The 17,585-nt window shown below is 40.9% G+C and overlaps 1 protein-coding gene across 3 annotated transcripts in view; it reads right to left on the bottom strand.

Moving 5' to 3' along the window:
• The window catches only part of GLI3 (GLI family zinc finger 3), a 201,911-nt gene that overhangs the window by 23,962 nt on the left and 160,364 nt on the right, over positions 1–17,585 (bottom strand). For 2 of the 3 annotated variants that reach the window (XM_005486993.4, XM_014267034.3), the window contains 3 exons: positions 14,626–14,842; positions 13,068–13,184; positions 11,658–11,798 (listed from right to left, as the gene is read on the bottom strand). In XM_005486993.4, the coding sequence (XP_005487050.2) occupies positions 11,658–11,798; positions 13,068–13,184; positions 14,626–14,842 (475 nt within the window). The remainder of the gene's footprint in view (positions 1–11,657; positions 11,799–13,067; positions 13,185–14,625; positions 14,843–17,585) is intronic. The other variant, XM_026793419.2, reaches the window with a different exon arrangement.

Genomic DNA, 17,585 nt, shown 5'->3' with positions numbered 1-17,585 from the left:
CTTACCACATGGACACATACAAATTGTTCATATAATTAAAATACCAATGCTTTGTCTGCAGAAAGACACTATTGAATAACAGCATTTTTTTCAATAAATGCACCTAGTGTCTCCTTTTACATAAACTATGAAAGCTGCAGTTCAGATTAGAGATAATGCCTGATCCACGTTTAGCAATGAATGGCACTAAAAACCTCTACAAAACCTGAAAATATAGTGACTTAAAAATACTTTTCACAGAAACTAAAATAAAAAATGCTGGCAGTGATAAGCAATGCCAAAATCTTTACAGGCAAAATATGCTTTAAGATATATTTAATCACAGAGGAGATCCTGGTAGAATTAATCCAGCTTCAGTAGCTGACAACAGCAGCAGTGTCTTAAAGCCACGACATCACAACTGGACTGGAGGAAGTAACTGGGGCTCTTCCTCCTAACACCTCCAAGAAACATGTCTAACAAGCTTCAGCACATGCAGCAGTTTATTGCTGCTCCAAGACCTCCCTTGGGTTTTTTCAGTGGACGTCCACTTAGAATTTCCCTTTTGCATCCATGCTAGGCTTAATCATCCCTGTCGCACCCTAGCAAATTCAGGGCTAGCAAAGGTCTTTGTCCCATTTTAAAAGTTAGTCACACTTGATGTTTCAGGCAGCAACAGCAGAGTTACCTTCTTTTATCTCTTTTTGCCATGGGATAACATCCTCTCATATGTGCCATAACCAGTGCTGCATCTGAATATGCATGTTTGAGCTGTTGCAATGAAAACTGTGCAGGATTTCTTAGGAGAACATGGAGTACCACCTAAAACACCTAAAAAGACAAGGCCAATTTTTTTCTGCCCCTGCATTCCATACATTAACTTTAATTGACTTCCAGTGAACTTACAAGGGCCTTTGGTAACTAAAAATCAATCCTAAATAGTCTGGTTTATCTCAAAGATTTATATCTTCTGTACACCACTGTGGCACCATCTGAATGGCACAGACTTGTGCTCGCAGTCAACCACAGAAATCTGCAGCAGCAACCAAATAACAGTCCTGTATCTCTGTAACTCTTCCTCACCCAAAAACTATTCAGAACTGGAGCCTGGCACTTTCAGAATGTCATATAAAACATACTTCTTTGTTCAGGCTTTTTTTACTAACCATAAGTGTTGGAATCCCCTTGGCAATTAATTTCCTGGCTGGTAATCCCTTGGCTCTGATCCATGCAGAGAGAGTGGCTGCACTGGAGGGAGGTGTGCAAGGCATATGCTCTGACTCTGCAAAATGAAGTGGTCTCTTGATTTAAATGACAGTGGTGGCCAAGCCTGAAAATGTTGTACTTGCCCTGCATAATGGAGTAAGCTAAGCTCACTGTTAAACACTCTTTAAAGTTGCATGTTAAAGCCATAATATGGTAAATGGTCAAATACTGCAGGCAGGGTTCTCTTGGTTATCTGAGGCAATATTACACAAAATGCAGGCACAATAAAGAAATGTAAATACTACCCCAATGGTAGTGAGAGAGAGGAATTGTGCAATATGTTGTTCGACAATTAGCACTGATAATGGTTTAAAGGATACGGCCTTCACTTTAAGAAAACTTACACCAAAAGAACAACAACTACAAAATCCCAATATATCCACAGTGTATTAAGATTCTCTACTCTCAGCTCCTGTACAGAGGTACAGAACTCCTGTGGCAATCCTGCCTGGTGCTGGTAACTGGCGAAACAGTGTACAATGAAAAGATCAGACCTAGAGGAATGCTTCTGCCTAACAGCCATACCAGGTGGGCTTGATCAGTTCTGACAAACATATATTGTTTAAGGTATACAGAAACAAAGGTACAGAAGCTCCTATAAATAGCTAAAATCTCAAAAATTTTTTTTCACTAAGTTTCCTTTAGTTTTAGACAAAGGCTTTCACAGGAGAAAGTTGGTACCATGCTCACATGTGCTGTGAAGAGTGAGATATTATCTTTTTAATTAACTCAGCCTAAAGTAATGCAGTTTTAAGTAATCTGCTCCAATCCTGAATTCCTCAAATTAGGAAGCATCAGAGCTAAATAAATATGGGAAAGAGACTTGTCCTTCATGCTACAGAATCCTAAAATAACACACCACTACAGTCCCCTCCCGCAAACCATACTGGACCTCCCTGGATGCACACAAGGTATGCTGCCCTTATCTGGCAGGAATCACTTCTAAGCTAAGGTGCTAACCAGAAGCAAAGGACAGACTTATCTCTACTATGTTTCTCCCTGAAAATTTAGTGAGTGCCTATCCAGTGCTGTGCTGCTGCTGTTCTTTCTTTCCGTGCTTTCTTGGCACATGCAGGAGAGGATAAAAGCCTAATGGGTGCGAGTGTCAGCACAATATAAATTGCTGCAAGGAAAAACTTGATGCATGGCTTTGGATCTGAAAGAAGAATGTCCACCATTGTTTGTGATTATGGATCACATCACAATCTAATAGCAATTTTTATTTAATCAATAATTTCCATGCTGAACAGACAGCCCTGTTACAGAGAATCGACAAGCAAGTACTGATAGCGACAAGGCTTGTTATTAATCTTTACCCTGCCAACATTTCAACCAAACTACTGTAAAAAAGCACCACCAAGATGGATTTAGAAGTAGGTCTTTCTTTTTTTTTTCTGTCTCTTTTCTTTCTCTTTTTCTCTTTCTCTCTCTTTCTTTATCCCTCTCCTCTTTTTGCTTTTCTTTTCTTTTTACCTACACAGTCCCATTACCCTTCTCCCCTTTTCAGGTATGCAATGTTTCATACACTTTATATTCTAAGTTTATTTGAAAAACCTGGGGCTTGAATTGCACAAAAAGGCAATTCATATTAAGCAATTTCACAAATCAGTGGGACCTAGCCCAGTGCTGAGTGTTAGCCATTATAGGCTAATAAATCATACTTTCTCTTTGAGATGTCAATCGCCAAAGTGCTTTGTAAAAATGTTGGCATCTGTAATTCAGCGAAGCCTTTTCATCTTGAAATAAGATGCTCCAGACTGATAACAAGAATAATCCTCTCTTGATCAAAAAAAAAATCTGCATTTTACCAATTAAAGCTGCTGCCAGAAGCCAAACGGAGCAGCACTGAGACTCCACTGTAGTTTATCTCTGCTAAACACAAGGAGGGATACAGTTGGAGCTTTGTTTCATTTTCAGCTTGACTACTTTATCTCACAGAGAACTGCAGCATCTCAGCCCTGTGATACACATAAGAATGGGATATGCAGACCTCATACCTACAGTGCAAGCCACCAGAGGACCCACTCCTGACAAAACCACCACCCATTCATTTTACAGATTAGGTACTCAAAATCTTGAAGAAAAGTCATGCTTACACTAAAGTTTAAGCACAGGATAACACTGGATTTGTTTCACCACGATAAAAGGCTCATCTGCTTTTCATTTTTCTTTTTCTTTCTATTAAGTGGTTACACAAACAATAGAGACTGCAAAAATGAATCCATACAGCCCAGCCCTTTCAAAACCAAATGCAGAAACTTCATTCATGTCTGTGTTTCAGTTGCCTGTCCCTGCCTGCTTTTGTACACGCTGATCTGCCACTTCTGTCTCAGAAAAAGCACTTCCACCTGCAGATGAGCCAGCACTCACAGATTTCTATTCTTCCCAGGATTGGTTTACTATAGGTAGATTTTTTGGTAGAATATGAGTGAGAAAAGCAGTGCAGAGACATGAAACACCAAGCACATCAAGGTAGATCTCCCACTGGTTCATCCTAGTAACACAGGCTATGTAGCATCAAATCACTTAACAGAAGCAAGGCATGAAAAAGCTGAATAGAAAGAACATCTCTTTCCAGGTGAATCTGCTTTGTCCTGACCATTTTGTCAGGACTGAAAGGTACCTGAAGTTCATGCACAAGCCCAGCCCTCCCTGCAGCTTTTAGGCAGCAAAAATAAGGCAGGGACGGACTTTCCTTTTCTCTCTTCTCCATGATATGCCAACAATAGTCAGGAGGTGAAGAGTCAATTCAGTTTGTTGCTTTACTCTTGCCTATGAGTTTGTCACTCAGTTAGCATGGGCTCCCCTGGGATTTGGCTGGCAGCTTCTTATCCTACATTTCTCCCCAAAACTGGAAGTCACTTGTAAAATATCAGTAACTGGGAAGTGCTCACCAGCTGAACTCTCATGCAAACACTTCAAGGAAGTATGTATATCCACAAACCACCTAAATAATGCTGTGTGATTAAAAGCATGGACCAAAGTCAAGCCCTGCACAGCCCTTTCCACCCAAGTGCCCACTTACTATGGGTAGACTGGGTAGAGTAACTCCCCAGGGCACAGGGGGAGCACCGTTTGTCCCTATCTAGAACAGGGAAAAAGAAGTGTTATTTAAAGGACATATCATAGTTTAGCAACCTCTTTCAGGGATACCAATTCAAAGACAATGACTTTGGCAACTCATAAAGCCATAGCAGCAGCAGACTAACAACAAGTTTTCTTAATGCTGTGAAAGAAATGCTAATTAAAGAGGAATTAAAATTAAAAAATGATTACATTTCTCTCTCTAAATCCCCTCTTAATACTTCACAGATTAGGATGGATTTATTTTGTTGTAAACCTTTCTCTATCAAAAAAGAAATCCCCATGTTATTTTTCCCCTTCTTCTCTGTGATTCATCAAAAGCCAGACTCCAGGCAGGGAGACTGCTGATGCACTTGTGTAGTGGAGTGCTTAAGAGGACCTGAGCCAAAGCACAGCTGGCCTTTGGGTCAAGCCCACAGTGAGTAAGATCTCTTCACAAGGCAGCACGGATGACTTTTAACACTGCTGGGAGGCAAAGGGCAGGGTGGTGACTGACGCAGAACAAGGATGTGCTGAGAAGCACAAGCAGGGGCCGTGCCAGAGCCTGGGGGCTACTGAGGCTCCAGAACAGCAGTGCGGTCTGTCTATGGTTACTTAACCTTAAAACCCAACAGCCCTTACATGCACACCTCTGATGGGGGGTTAAAGACTTGCTTAATTTAAACAAGACTGTGTTAGATACCCAGACAGAAACCCAGAGAGAATGAACATGCTCTCAAAGGCACAGAGCTGCTTACCAGCTTTGCTATGCCATCTAATAAATTGCTGGCCTATAAACAATTCAACAATTCTGGCACAGTTCAAAAGAATGGGCTCAGCAGCTTATAATCCAACACAGTAAGGTGGTGTCCTAATTAGAAATCAGCCTTTAAACAGGTAATGACGAAGAGATTTCAAAATCCAAAAACTTCTGTACAGATGTCTCTTATGATTATTCGCTATAACCTCTTCTTCTATTCCTTTGTACCCTCACAGCTACAAAGATCAAATATATTTAGGGGGTGGGCAAACTGAAAAAAGCCTTCCTATGGTACTTGCTTGCCACTGAAATAACTCCCTGCCTTCTTCAAGCTGTTCCAACTTTCAGCCCAAGCTTTGGGCTTGTCTCACTTGAAGAGAGGATTTCTTTTGTCCACAGCACTCCTTCCCCAAGTATGAGTTAGGGTCCAGACCCCAGTGAGTAAAAAATAAAACAAGATGAAATAGAATAAAACCACCAACAGAACCCCCTTTGCTGTTGTACGTAAAACATTCTCCTTTTGTCAGGAAAAAATTATTACTATAATGGATTTCATGTTCTTATCTAGTCTTTACTCTTTTCAATTTACAGGAAACATTCCTGAACCTGTCAGGGCAGTAGCTGTCACTGCCACGCACAATGAGCCTGTGAATGGGCTGAGGCTTCTCTGTGTTACTGTGCTAGAGCCAAACAAAACTGCAATGAAAAAGCACCAAAAACTGCCTCTGCAAAGAAGAATTAAATATTACGTAAATCCCTGAATGTATTTTGAGAAGTATGCAAACTGGGATGTGTAATTACACCCATTTGGGATTGTAAGGGACTTGCTTCACAAAGCTGGGACTTCACCTGTCCCACAACTAGTTTGCAAGGCAGGACCCAGAGAAAAGAGACCACTAATTCATGAACGATAATCTCTCTGTTGGGCCAGATGTGTGCAATTGCCTCCCTTTAGGTGCACATGCCTACTCCGACAGCTGCATCCAACACCTGCTTGGCTTTGGCAGCTTTGGGGTTCTTTGCTTAGAGGGAAGTTTCTCCCCCTTCAATGGCAGGCAATGTGCAACTCTCAGGGTCACTTACAGGTCTGGTGCACTGTACCTGATACTCAGGGGAGCTGCTTTAATCTGGTTTACCCTCCTATTGCAGCTGGATCTTTGTTTAGAGAAGAATGGTGAAGCTCTCTCCAGTCCTTACCTACAGCTCTTCTACAGGAGAGAAACTGAGGAAGAAGAAGCCACAGGCCAAAGCCAGCACAGCAACAGAGAAAATGAGACTTTCAAATCTATTGACTTTGAGAGTCCTTATTCTGGGCATCCAAAATCACCCAGCGTAAAGGGGGCTAGTCCTTCAGAGTGGTGTATTCCCTACCTCCCGATGTTCTTAAGTGTTTTGAGGTGCACAGGATTGATTAAGGCACCTCACAGATGCTGTAAAATCTAAGCAGAGATTGGATGTGGGCACAGTTTGGGGTTTGTGTAGATTGCCACTGGCCAAATTCTGTTGGTTAGGGTTGAACCCACTGTTTTCTGTAGGAACAGAGAGCAAGAACATTAAGAAACTCCAGTCTCAGAACTGCATGTAATGGTTCTTTTGGGTACCCTCAGTGCACTGTGATGCCTTGGGAACATGTGGGGTACCTGAAAAACACAAGAAGCTGCCCTCTGGTGCAATAAGGGAACCATGTGGAGAAGTATAATCCCAGGGGATTGCCAGGGGAGTGCTCCAGTCAACTAGGCTTTGCAAACAGGCAGGAAGACCTCAGCAAATGGAATCCTAAATATAAGCCACTGCTGATAGTTTAGGGCTTTTTGATCTCATCTAATCAAATGTAGCAACAATGAAAGAATTTTATTGCTGTAAAATTCAGGAGAAAACACTAACAAAAAAAATAGCTCTACAGTTCTTCAAGCATGTTTTTGAATAAAAAATAATTATCATCAAGGCTACGCAGCAAGGGGGATGAGAAATAGGCAGCACTGCGTTTTTCTGATTGCCATTGTATTAATATTTAACAATCAGTCATTTCCTTGAAGGATAATTTTCTTAAGTAAACTTTTATCTTTAGCATCTAGCCCTTTTGCAATATTTTATTCTTAACTGATTTCTGGGGGAAAAAATGGGACAAACTGCAACAAAAAGCAGATTTATAAATATATACAATATCTTATTAGCTTCTAGGCGCTCACATATTTAAAACAAACTTGAGCTCAGCTAAGCCCAATTATAATATCTCGCTGGGCAGAGAAATTAATTAAACAGCTGAATGATAAAGACCCCAGCAGCAAACTGAGGCTTTAAAATAAATAAGATCGTTCTTTTAATTTTTTGTGAGAAAGAAAAAAGGGATAGAAAGGAACCTCTAATAGACATTTCAAACATCAATGTAAGCAGCCTTTCCAGGAGAGCAGTGCACTGTAAATAAGACTACCTGGCGGGAGAATGCAGTGGCAGCTCCAACGTGGCACGCCAACTTTGTGCCTTGCTAATGTGCAACACACGTGCCCCTTTGCATCAACTTCAAATAACCCTGGGATCTCAGCAGTGCAGCTCAGCAACAACCAGAACAAGGGCAGAACTTGTCAGGATTTAAAAGCTTTCAGCAAAACCCTTCAATTGCAGCCGGTACCCTATTCCATAGAAGGATATCAATTATAGATAGTGACTTGCTTTAGCAGTGCAGTCGGTACTGTCAGACGCTAGATAGACAACCATGAAGAATCATGAATCTTTCTATTAACTGTAAGAGAAGGAGGGGGGAGAGGAAGGATGGATAGGTGTTATAAATAAGGCAGAGCGTCTGATGGTTTAACACCTTGCCTTTTGGTGCATGCATCATGAAAATTTAAGCATGCTGAATTCTAAGTGGCTCATATCACTTGAAAATAAGAGCACCTGTGCCAAAATGTCACTGTCAGACCCTTCTGGGTGGGTCAATAATGATTCTTTTAGGTATTAGCTTTTCAGTTATTTATTCATAGCAGCTCAGGTTCTGTTTACAAATTCAGTCAGAAAACATTGGGACCGAAGAACACTTTCAGTGGCACCTATATTTTACACTAATAACTGCAGGACTTTACTACAGAAATGCAGAAAATTATATCAAATGCTGACTACTGAAATTGCACAACACTGCAGTTTCTGCTCTAAAGCGATACCACATATTTAGACACAGATTTTGTTTGCCTTTACCATTTCATACATGCTAAGCCACATATCACTTTGTAATGCTGATTCAACCAGAGTTGATTGCAAAGTAAATTATGTCTCAAAGTTCCCCAAGAAATAACAAAGCTATCCACATAGGACAGAAAGACCAGAATATAAAACTCATATTTATCTTTTTCAAAACAAATGCACATGTGCTTGTGTATACTTCCTATACATAGTAGGAGTAATGCCATCTATACCATGAACTGTGTGCAGCATCTCTTCCCTTAACACCACAGTTCCTCCAAAATTTCAGTGCGTTGGGAAGCAAGGCTTGGATAACACTGTCCTGTGCCATTGGACATCCTGGGTCTGATCTCTTGCTATTATGCATGGTTACAACTGTACAGAAAGATGGCAGATGTTATCTGGATGAGTCTTGCTAGGGCAATTTAAGCCTTTACTACCTTTATCTATGCCAGTTGCCCCTGCCTTGGTGATTACTACCCCACAGCAGAATCAACAAACCCGGATGGTTATCTACACTTTTGACATCCTGTCCAGCATCTTACTTCCAAACCTTCAAGCTTTTCAAGCTCAGCTGGAGCAGCTCAGGCCCTGCTGAGTCTGCCAGTGGTCTGGGGATCACCAGGAGAGCAGCAGCACGTGCAGCCAGGAGAGGCATGGTGGCAGAACTCTGCTGCCAGATCAGGTAGCCCCTGACAGCACAAACAGCCTGAAGAACGTGGCCTCAGAGCTCCAGGGTGAAAGACCTCAGACCCGTGTCAGGGGCACTCCTCCTGCCAAGCTTGAGCAGTGCCTGACCTTGAGAGGCTTTGGGCTTGGTGAGACCACCAGGTGCTACCAGTGTCAGGGCTGTGGAGCCAACCATGTGCATGGGCCCTGAGACACACACCGTGCCTGTGCCTGTGCCTGGCTCATGGCACACACACAGCACTCAGAACTGTGCTGACACTGACTTAATGCAGCTAGAGCAATTTACATCTACTTGGATTTACCTACAGTATTTCGATAGGAGGCATCCATGAGCCACATCACTTTTTCACCTCAGATTTTCAAGGACCTAATGCTCAGGGACAGAACACTTTCTGCCAGAGTGACACACCTAAGCAAAACCAGGACTGCCCTTCCATGAAGCCCTGCTGAGACCAGACTTCACATCCCCAGCTGCTGCAGATGAACATCAGAGGGCTGTGGCAATCAAGGGCAGATAAAATGTGCAAAAGGCAGACTGGGGTGAGTGGCCAGGCTTTCAAACAGAGTGAGATGTCTAAAGCCCTTTGCAATTCTGGGCAGAAATAACTCGCTCAAGTCCCCCCAGCGGGGCTCTGCCGGAGCAGCAGAAGAAATCACAAACCGTGGCCCCATCACTGAACCCCGCTGACTCCTGCAGCATGATTTGTGCTACTTAAATGTGATGGCTGCCATGATGAATTTATTGTCTTCAGGGTATAGAGTCAAGTCTTGCACCTTGTAATCTAAACACCATCATAACACACCTGAATCCTGAGCCCTGCCAAAAAGAGTTCCATGTCATAGAAAAACTTTTTTATATTCCTTTCCTATGTCTAGAGAAATTTGCTTCAGATGTTGCCATTTGTCAGAAGCATAAGAAATATACTTTTTTCAGTATTGCTGTTGACCATTACAATGCAGGCAGATTCGCTATAAAAATCCCACCAAAACCAACAAATTGACTTTAAAATTACACTCCAGAAGAACTAAACTACCACCTTGTCAATTTAATTCACTTTAAAATAGAAAACACAAGCTGTTAGCTAACATACTCAGTGGACTTTCATTAAATTTTACACCTGGAACATCAAAAATCCTTTTTCTTTTTTTATTGCCAAGGGCACCCTTATTCTGGATTTCTCTTTTATTTCATATATTTCTGTATATATTATTTGTTATCATCACTGGGATAATTTCTGAATACTGAAAGGTTCCCCAGGTTTCATAAAGCTTCAGCCTTACAATTGCTAGCAGATATAAACATTGTGCCTATGCAGAGCCCCATATGACGTCATTTGGTCTGTTTGCACAGATTCAATTCAAAGACCAACATTTGATCTTTTAATTTAAATGTGTCAAACCACCTGCAGAAGCCATTTGTATGGCATTTCTTCCCCAAAAGGTACTGTGACACCAAAACAGTTTCTCCTCACATTTCAACTTGGCCAATTCAAATGCTAGGGCATTATATGTGCAAAATGTCTCAAAGAATTCTTGGGAAAATGTCACATTTTTCATATTATTTTAGTTGTTGATAGTCTTTCATGTATCATTATTGTTGTTACTACTGCTGCTACTACTTAATAATAACAAGAACCTGAAAATACATCTTGATGAGTAACGGCAACACCAAGAGCTTCTCACAGTACAGAAAGTGAAAGCTGACATTGCTTTACTAAAGTCAGCTTTGCAGGATAAGCTTACCATTTGGCATAGTGCTTGGAAATATATGGTGGGTTTGTTTTTATTTATTTTGGGTGAAAAAGTGGATATTTCAACTAGTTATTTCAGAAGTACTAGCCACATTCTCTAATAGATTTTACATGATCTCCAGTAAAGTATTAGACAGTTTTCTAAACTAAATACAATTCTGTCACACTGCTCATTTGCTGAGGATGTTTCTCTCTGTTCTGTACTAGGAATTCCATTTTTTTTCAGAGTATTCAATATGTTCTATGATGCCAGTAAATAGGAGAGGTGCTGCTACTTAAGGAGGTTAGAACTGCAAGGGATTGTACTTGTCAGGTTGTCATCTGAATTTTGATTGCTCACTTTCTATCTTACAATACTACCAAACAGTACAAGTTGTTTGTTTGGGAGAGGTTTGTATTGGGAGAGCAATAAAAAATAAGGGAGACAGAATTAATATTTGGTGTAGTACAGAAAAGATTCCACAGTTTGCTTTTGCTGAATTACTGAAGTAATTAAATCCTCAAGTATTTAGCCAAATAATCCCTTTCGGTTTACACACAACAGTAAATTGATAGCAAAACCTCTCTTAGGGAAGGGAAAAAATTCCCCTCACCCATTTCTACTGTTACAGCCCCTTTGGGGAGAAAAAAATCAAACTTGGCTAAAGGTTAATAATCATTCATGTCCAGCTTACTATTACTCAATAACTATCAAAGTCTCTAACTCAAAATAGCGTTTGCTGGCTTACAGGATCAGAGCCATTACAATCTCTGTGGAAGACTTTATTGAATTTTACACTAAGCTTTAGCTGACTGAACAGGTCAAGCACTGTGGCTTCGAGTTTTCTTTATTCTCAGAAACTCATAAACCCCTCTCCAGTTTGCAGCTCTGTTAGCTAAGAAACTTGACTCAGCATAGGGTCAGAGAAGCTGACCCCCATGAAAAAGGTCAGGTAGGTTTAAAACCCAGTTCCTGAATACCATTAACTTACATGCACTAGCTGTTCCTGCGTGTCAAACTCCCGGGAACAGCCTTCCCAGTGGCAGTTTGTCTCATAGACCACTTCAGGCTCCTGTTTGCTTTCATCTTTGTCCCCTTCCTCTTTTACCAAGGTCATTCCTTCTGGCTGTTCCTGGAGAGAGCAAAAAAAACAGGGGTGAGAAGAAGAGAGAGGAAATTCTGAAACTGAGGAGGAAGAAAAGTGAATTACTTCAGCATTAAAAGAAAGATGATGGGGGGGTGTGTGTGTGTGTGTGTGGAAGAGGCAGGGGAGGGAGGATTATTTTACTCTCACTCCACTATGCTACTACATTCTACAAAATACAGAAGCCCAAAACAGGCCTGATAAGCCAGAAGCCATTTGCAAACTATACAAGTAAAATACATTCTTTGTATCCTTTACATTTCAATTAAAATAACTCATAATGGCCTGGCTTTATTTAAGCAGCTTGTTATTTGTGCACCTGGCTTTCATGATTCAGTGGCACCACTAATGTGAAAGGCAGTATTGAATTAACTGGAATTTGATTTTAGCACTAGGGTTGGACAGAAACTGGATCACCAGTAATCCAGTGTGTTTCCATTGTTAGAACAGTAACAGGTTTGCATGCTAAAACCTTTTCAAGAGCAGACTGGTAATTTTTGAGTTATCTGTTAGTCTGTTCTTGCCCTTAACATGTGCATAAAAGGGGTGAGCAGGGAGCAAAAGTATCTAATTTAGGGGTTAGATTTCCCACCACCAGTTCATCAGGTTGCCTCATTCTTGCCAGCTTGTTATTTGCTGAGAGTAAGAGTCAGATATTAGCATAAACATTTGGTTCAGATTATGCACTCCTGCTATTTTTCCATTTCAAACCCGCTGAAGGATTTAGGCAGACCTCTGCTTTGTTTTCATGGATTCACTCACAAGACTGAGGCTCTGATTCTCATCTCCCCTGAGTCACTGTAAATCAAGAGTCACTCTACTAAAACCAGAGGCATTAACTGGTATAGAAAGTACTGCAAACGAGACTGGAGCCTGACACAGGGGCCTCAGTGCAGAACAGCACTAAGACCCAGGAAAAGTCAAGGTGGCCTTAAGTATTTTTGCTGAACAGAAAACATGTCCTTAATAAAGACCTGAATGTCTCTTGTTCACTTTTCCATGGCAAACAGAGTGTTGAGCATGCTCGGACTGCTCAGAGGTGCCTCTCCATCCTCTCCTTCCTCTCTGCCCTCATCCTGCCACAGACCCTGCACCCCAGGAGCTGCTCCCATTGAACCTGGCTACTGCGAGCCGAGGCTGCCCGTGTGTGCAGCACACACAGTGCAAGGAGCCTGAAAGCCTGTGTGCCACAGGAAAGGTGCATTCTCACCCCAGCAGCAAGAGGGAAGGCTCATGCCTGGAATCTGGCTGCCATACCTGCATGCTTCCTGCTCCTGGGCTGGGGAGGTCCTCGTCAGGCTTTATCTTGGAGCGCTTGTTGTGCATGGGGTCTCCCGTGCTGCTCACTGCAGATTCACTTGTGGGCTTGTTCTGCTGCAGACGGGGGGGATTTTTTTTTCCCCCAGATGAAGACAAAATTAGACTGTGATAAATATGTGGCTCCAAACAAAAATAACGTAGCATCTGCTCAGCAACTTTGTATGGAAAAGCTGCACTGTTAATTATATTAGATATGCAATAACATTGTTCTTCAATTACATAGCTTTAACTCAAGGAAGAGCTGCATTGCTCAGCCTGGTAGCAGAAGAGGGAGGGAGTGGGAAGGGGAGCATTTGATGCAATTCCTTGCTACAAACCAGTGCTAGTTTTGTCAGAGCAGCGAGAGGTAGGTGATTTTCCACATAATGACAACTTTGGAAAGGCAATTTTGAAAAGGAAAATCCCTGCATGCTCAAAGAAACACAAGAGAAACATTTATTTCTTCACACTTGAAGGAAAGGTTTGCATTTACTATCTTCACACAAGATCTCAGCTTTGTCACTATGTTTCCCATTATAATAGGTGGATAGGAAGAAGAACTGAATGCTTGCGTGAGACTCAGCCAAAAAATCCTAGATGAAGTCCTGGATTCTCACAAGTTAATAGCAAAATAGTTGACATAAACAGGCCAGAATCTTGTTTTTCTCTTGTTCTGCTTGACTGAACACCATTATCTACACCTGCAAATGGATCTTGTAGGAATCCAGAGATCTTTTAGAGATATCTGAACTTGCAGGGACCCCACAAAAAAATCAATATGTTTTCTACAGCAGTATGTTCTTCCTCTATATTTGTAAAAGCTAGCCAGGAGATAAACAGCTTCCAGACTGATAAATAACCTATCCCAGGTCATCCAGAAACAAACAGCACTAGTTAATAACAGGCAAATCACAAACCGTGATAAACTCCACATTAGGGGCTTGATTCACTGCCGCTCATTCCCAGCTTTGATAATACACCTTACTGAAATGATTAATTCAAACTCAGTAAGTCCAATTTGGCACAAATCAGAGAAAAAAAACTTCAATCCTCTTCTCTGTCTTTGAGTTACTTTCTTGCTCATAGAATGACTTGCTTCAGGTTACTCACAGCTGTACAAGGAGGGCAGAATATGACCCTGTCTATCCTAGGGTCAGCCTGATTTGAAGGTGAAGCTGCTAACCTTTGAGACATTGCTGTTTTGATGTGTTTTGCCCCTTTTCCTGCTCCCCACCTCTACTAGCTTCCTGTATAAGATCAAGGAGAGGCAGTATGGAATGAGAAGCTGCTGCACTAGACTGGAATATTTATGAGGACTAAAAAGCACACTACCAATCAGAAACTGCACCAACTGCACTCCTGTGATTCATAATAAAGTGGCTGCAAACACTGGAGCTACAAGAAAGCTGTTATCAAAGGGTCTCAGTGACAGCGGTGATTAATTGCCATCAAGACAATGCCATTTATTTAATTTTTAAATTAATGGGAAACAAAGGTTTCATTTGTTGTCTCTCACCTGTGTGGACTCAGAAGGTCCAGAGCTGACCTGAACAGGGTTCAGGACACTGGGGATGCCAGGGATAGGTCTCTGGGTAGGAAAAGTTGGAGCAGGATGGATGAGTGGAGGGCTGTGTCCAAAGGCTGAACCTAGGGTTTGCTGACGACTTATAATTTGCTGATGCATTTGCTGGAGGGATACTGGTGTAGGAGGGTATGTGAAACTCAGAGCAGGGCTGAATTTGGGAGAAAAAGGAGGGAAGAGGGAGGAAAAAGATGAGGATCATTACAGTAAGGAACTTTACAGATTAAAACCTTAAAATATATTTGATACCTTTAAACTACTTGAAGCCAGATTTCCCCCTCCCCCTCATATCCGTCTTCATGCCCCAAAGGATGATAAATCCTGATTTTAAATCCAGAGTTGCCCTGGATTTACTAGTGAGTACAAAAATGGTACCATAACAAAACATAACATTTTTTCATAACCTCTACCAGGAAACCACAGAAAGTGGAACGAAATAAAATTCAGAAAAACTGAAATAAAAGGCAGGTAGTTCAATAATAGCTATTTATTGCAATAACAAACTTTATATAAAGAAAAAGAATGGGTGCCTACATGCTTTATAGTACTTTTATTGATAATGCAGTTCCCCTATGTTCGTGTGTATGAAGCAGTTCCTTTAATCTTGGCTCATGCTACACTTTTTCATATGTCTCTAGATCTTATTACAAGAGGAGAGAAAATCAATTGGTTAAATGTGTTCTGAACACCATGCTTGTCATATCACTCATTTGTTTGCAAAGATGGAAAGCTCAGTTCATCCAGAATGTCACCTAAAGAATTTCCATCAGCGCCGTTTGGTTACAGAAACTGATGGATTAACCTTTCCCCTCTGAAATTGGTGATCAATGACTTCCAATGTAGAAATATTCCAATGGGAAAGCACTTCTCCTTCTTCCAGTTAAACAACATTAAATGTCTATTAAAGCCCATTATGTATGTTAATACCTGTCATCACTTCATTACTTCACCGTATTTCCCAGACCACAGTGACTTAGGGGGAAATTACACTGCCATCTAAGGACCTATTTTGTGGCTAGTGCAAAAGCATTCTTTGTGTCACACTTGAGAAATAAATGGTGTGGAACTAAATCTTCACACACAGGAGTAAGAGATCCTCCTGAAAATATCTGCCAATAGCTTCCAATCATAAAGGAAAAAATAAAAAAGAAAAAGAATATTCATTAATTAAAAAAAAATACACTGAACTACCAGAGTTCAAGCTCAAAAAAGCCACAGGAATATAAAACATTTTGTCTCAGAAAAGAGGGGTGTGGACATTATATCTTCCAAGAATCAAGGCTTTTTCCAATGTCAAATTTGTCCAAATTAACAGTCTGGAGTCTTAATTGCTGTTGCTGTTAAGTGCATTAACTGAAAATACTGTGATACAAAAAGCCAAAATAATTTCAACCATTTTAAGTAATAATTCTTCAGAAATTCTGTGTTCATTAATATGACTATACGTTTTGTCTGTTTGACTATAATCCATAAAAAGACAGCTTCAATGTGATTACATTACTATTATTCCTGGTGAGAACTCTGCATTACAACAGTTTGCCCATTTAGGATGGAATATCATTAAGAATACCCTGGGAGAATTTTACTGGTCTTTGAGGAACTCTCTTTTCATTCTGCATTGTATTCTTTCTAATAAAGGGAGGCAGAAATGTAGTGAAAACAGTAATTGTTCACAGCAAGAGTTAGGGAGAAATCAGTAATAATATTCAGTTATTGAAGCTCTATAGTCCCTGCTAGTGTTCCTGTAAGCAACCATGAATGATTACAGCACGACTTAGCTAAGGTAGCCACTATGGATGATTAATAGGACATTAATCAAAAGATGCATATCAGGCTTAGAATTTGTTCACAAGCTTTCTTCTAATAGCTGATTTCATGTTCACTGAGCTCTATGCCAGTTTGTTCAATTTATTCTTCAGTGTACAAGCCATTCATCAAAGAACATAATGATTTAACACCCCTTTTCCTTTTTAGTGAACAAACATTGCTAAGTGTAACTACTCTGGTCTGTTCATTAAAAACCACACAATTACACTGCCACAGATGAGGTGGAAAACAAAGCCTCTTTACTACACCCTGGTGTTTTTTGCTTCCACACATACCCTGTGAGTTCACCTCATACACTCAAACACTAGACGGCACCATCCTGAAGATGCTGTCAAATTCACCAAGATCAACAAACACGACGTGCAAACAGTTTAGATGAGGTGTTTTATTTCTCTATGAGTGGTTAAATCCTAGGACACTCTCACCCTTCAGATGAGTCAGTTTAAAAGAAAAAAATAAATGGGCTGATTTCATTGGCAGTTCCAAGCACACAGCAGCCTTTGGAAATAAAGGTTGAATTTTGGGGGTTTTTTGACTTTTTTTTTCCATTTGACCATGCACAACAATATCTATCTTTGCAAAACTTTGGTAATGTCCTTCTGAGCCTACATGGTAAAAAGACAATTGTATGACTCAAGCAGGGCAGTGGTTAAACATTAAGTAAGTACACTTGCTACTCCCCTACCCACATAAATTAAAAGGGCCTCCACCAAAGGGAGAGATTTTACCTCCTAGAGATCTCCTTGTCATCTACATCTGTCTTCACACTGTACAAGCAGTATCCAGAAAGAGGATGCTAAACCAGGCATTGACAAAATTGTAAAGTACAACAGAGGAGACAGACATCATCTTAGCAAGAGGTTCTTACTGGAAAACAGTGACAGCAGCAGCAGATGCATTAACACACATCTGGACAGATGTGCTAGGTGAAGGAGGAATCCTCTTTTCTTTAGTATCTTTCTTTTACCCTGTGCTCATCAGCAATGGTTGAGTCTAAGGTATTTAGGATTTTCCTATGGAGCCTGAAAACCTGCACTTCATTCCCTGTACCTCCAAACTTCAAACAT

The sequence above is a fragment of the Zonotrichia albicollis genome, chromosome 1 (genome assembly GCF_047830755.1).
Source record: "Zonotrichia albicollis isolate bZonAlb1 chromosome 1, bZonAlb1.hap1, whole genome shotgun sequence".
In the NCBI taxonomy this organism is placed as follows: domain Eukaryota; kingdom Metazoa; phylum Chordata; class Aves; order Passeriformes; family Passerellidae; genus Zonotrichia; species Zonotrichia albicollis.
The sequence above is the reverse complement of the archived record's forward strand: the minus strand, read 5'-3'. Positions and strand labels throughout refer to the sequence as shown.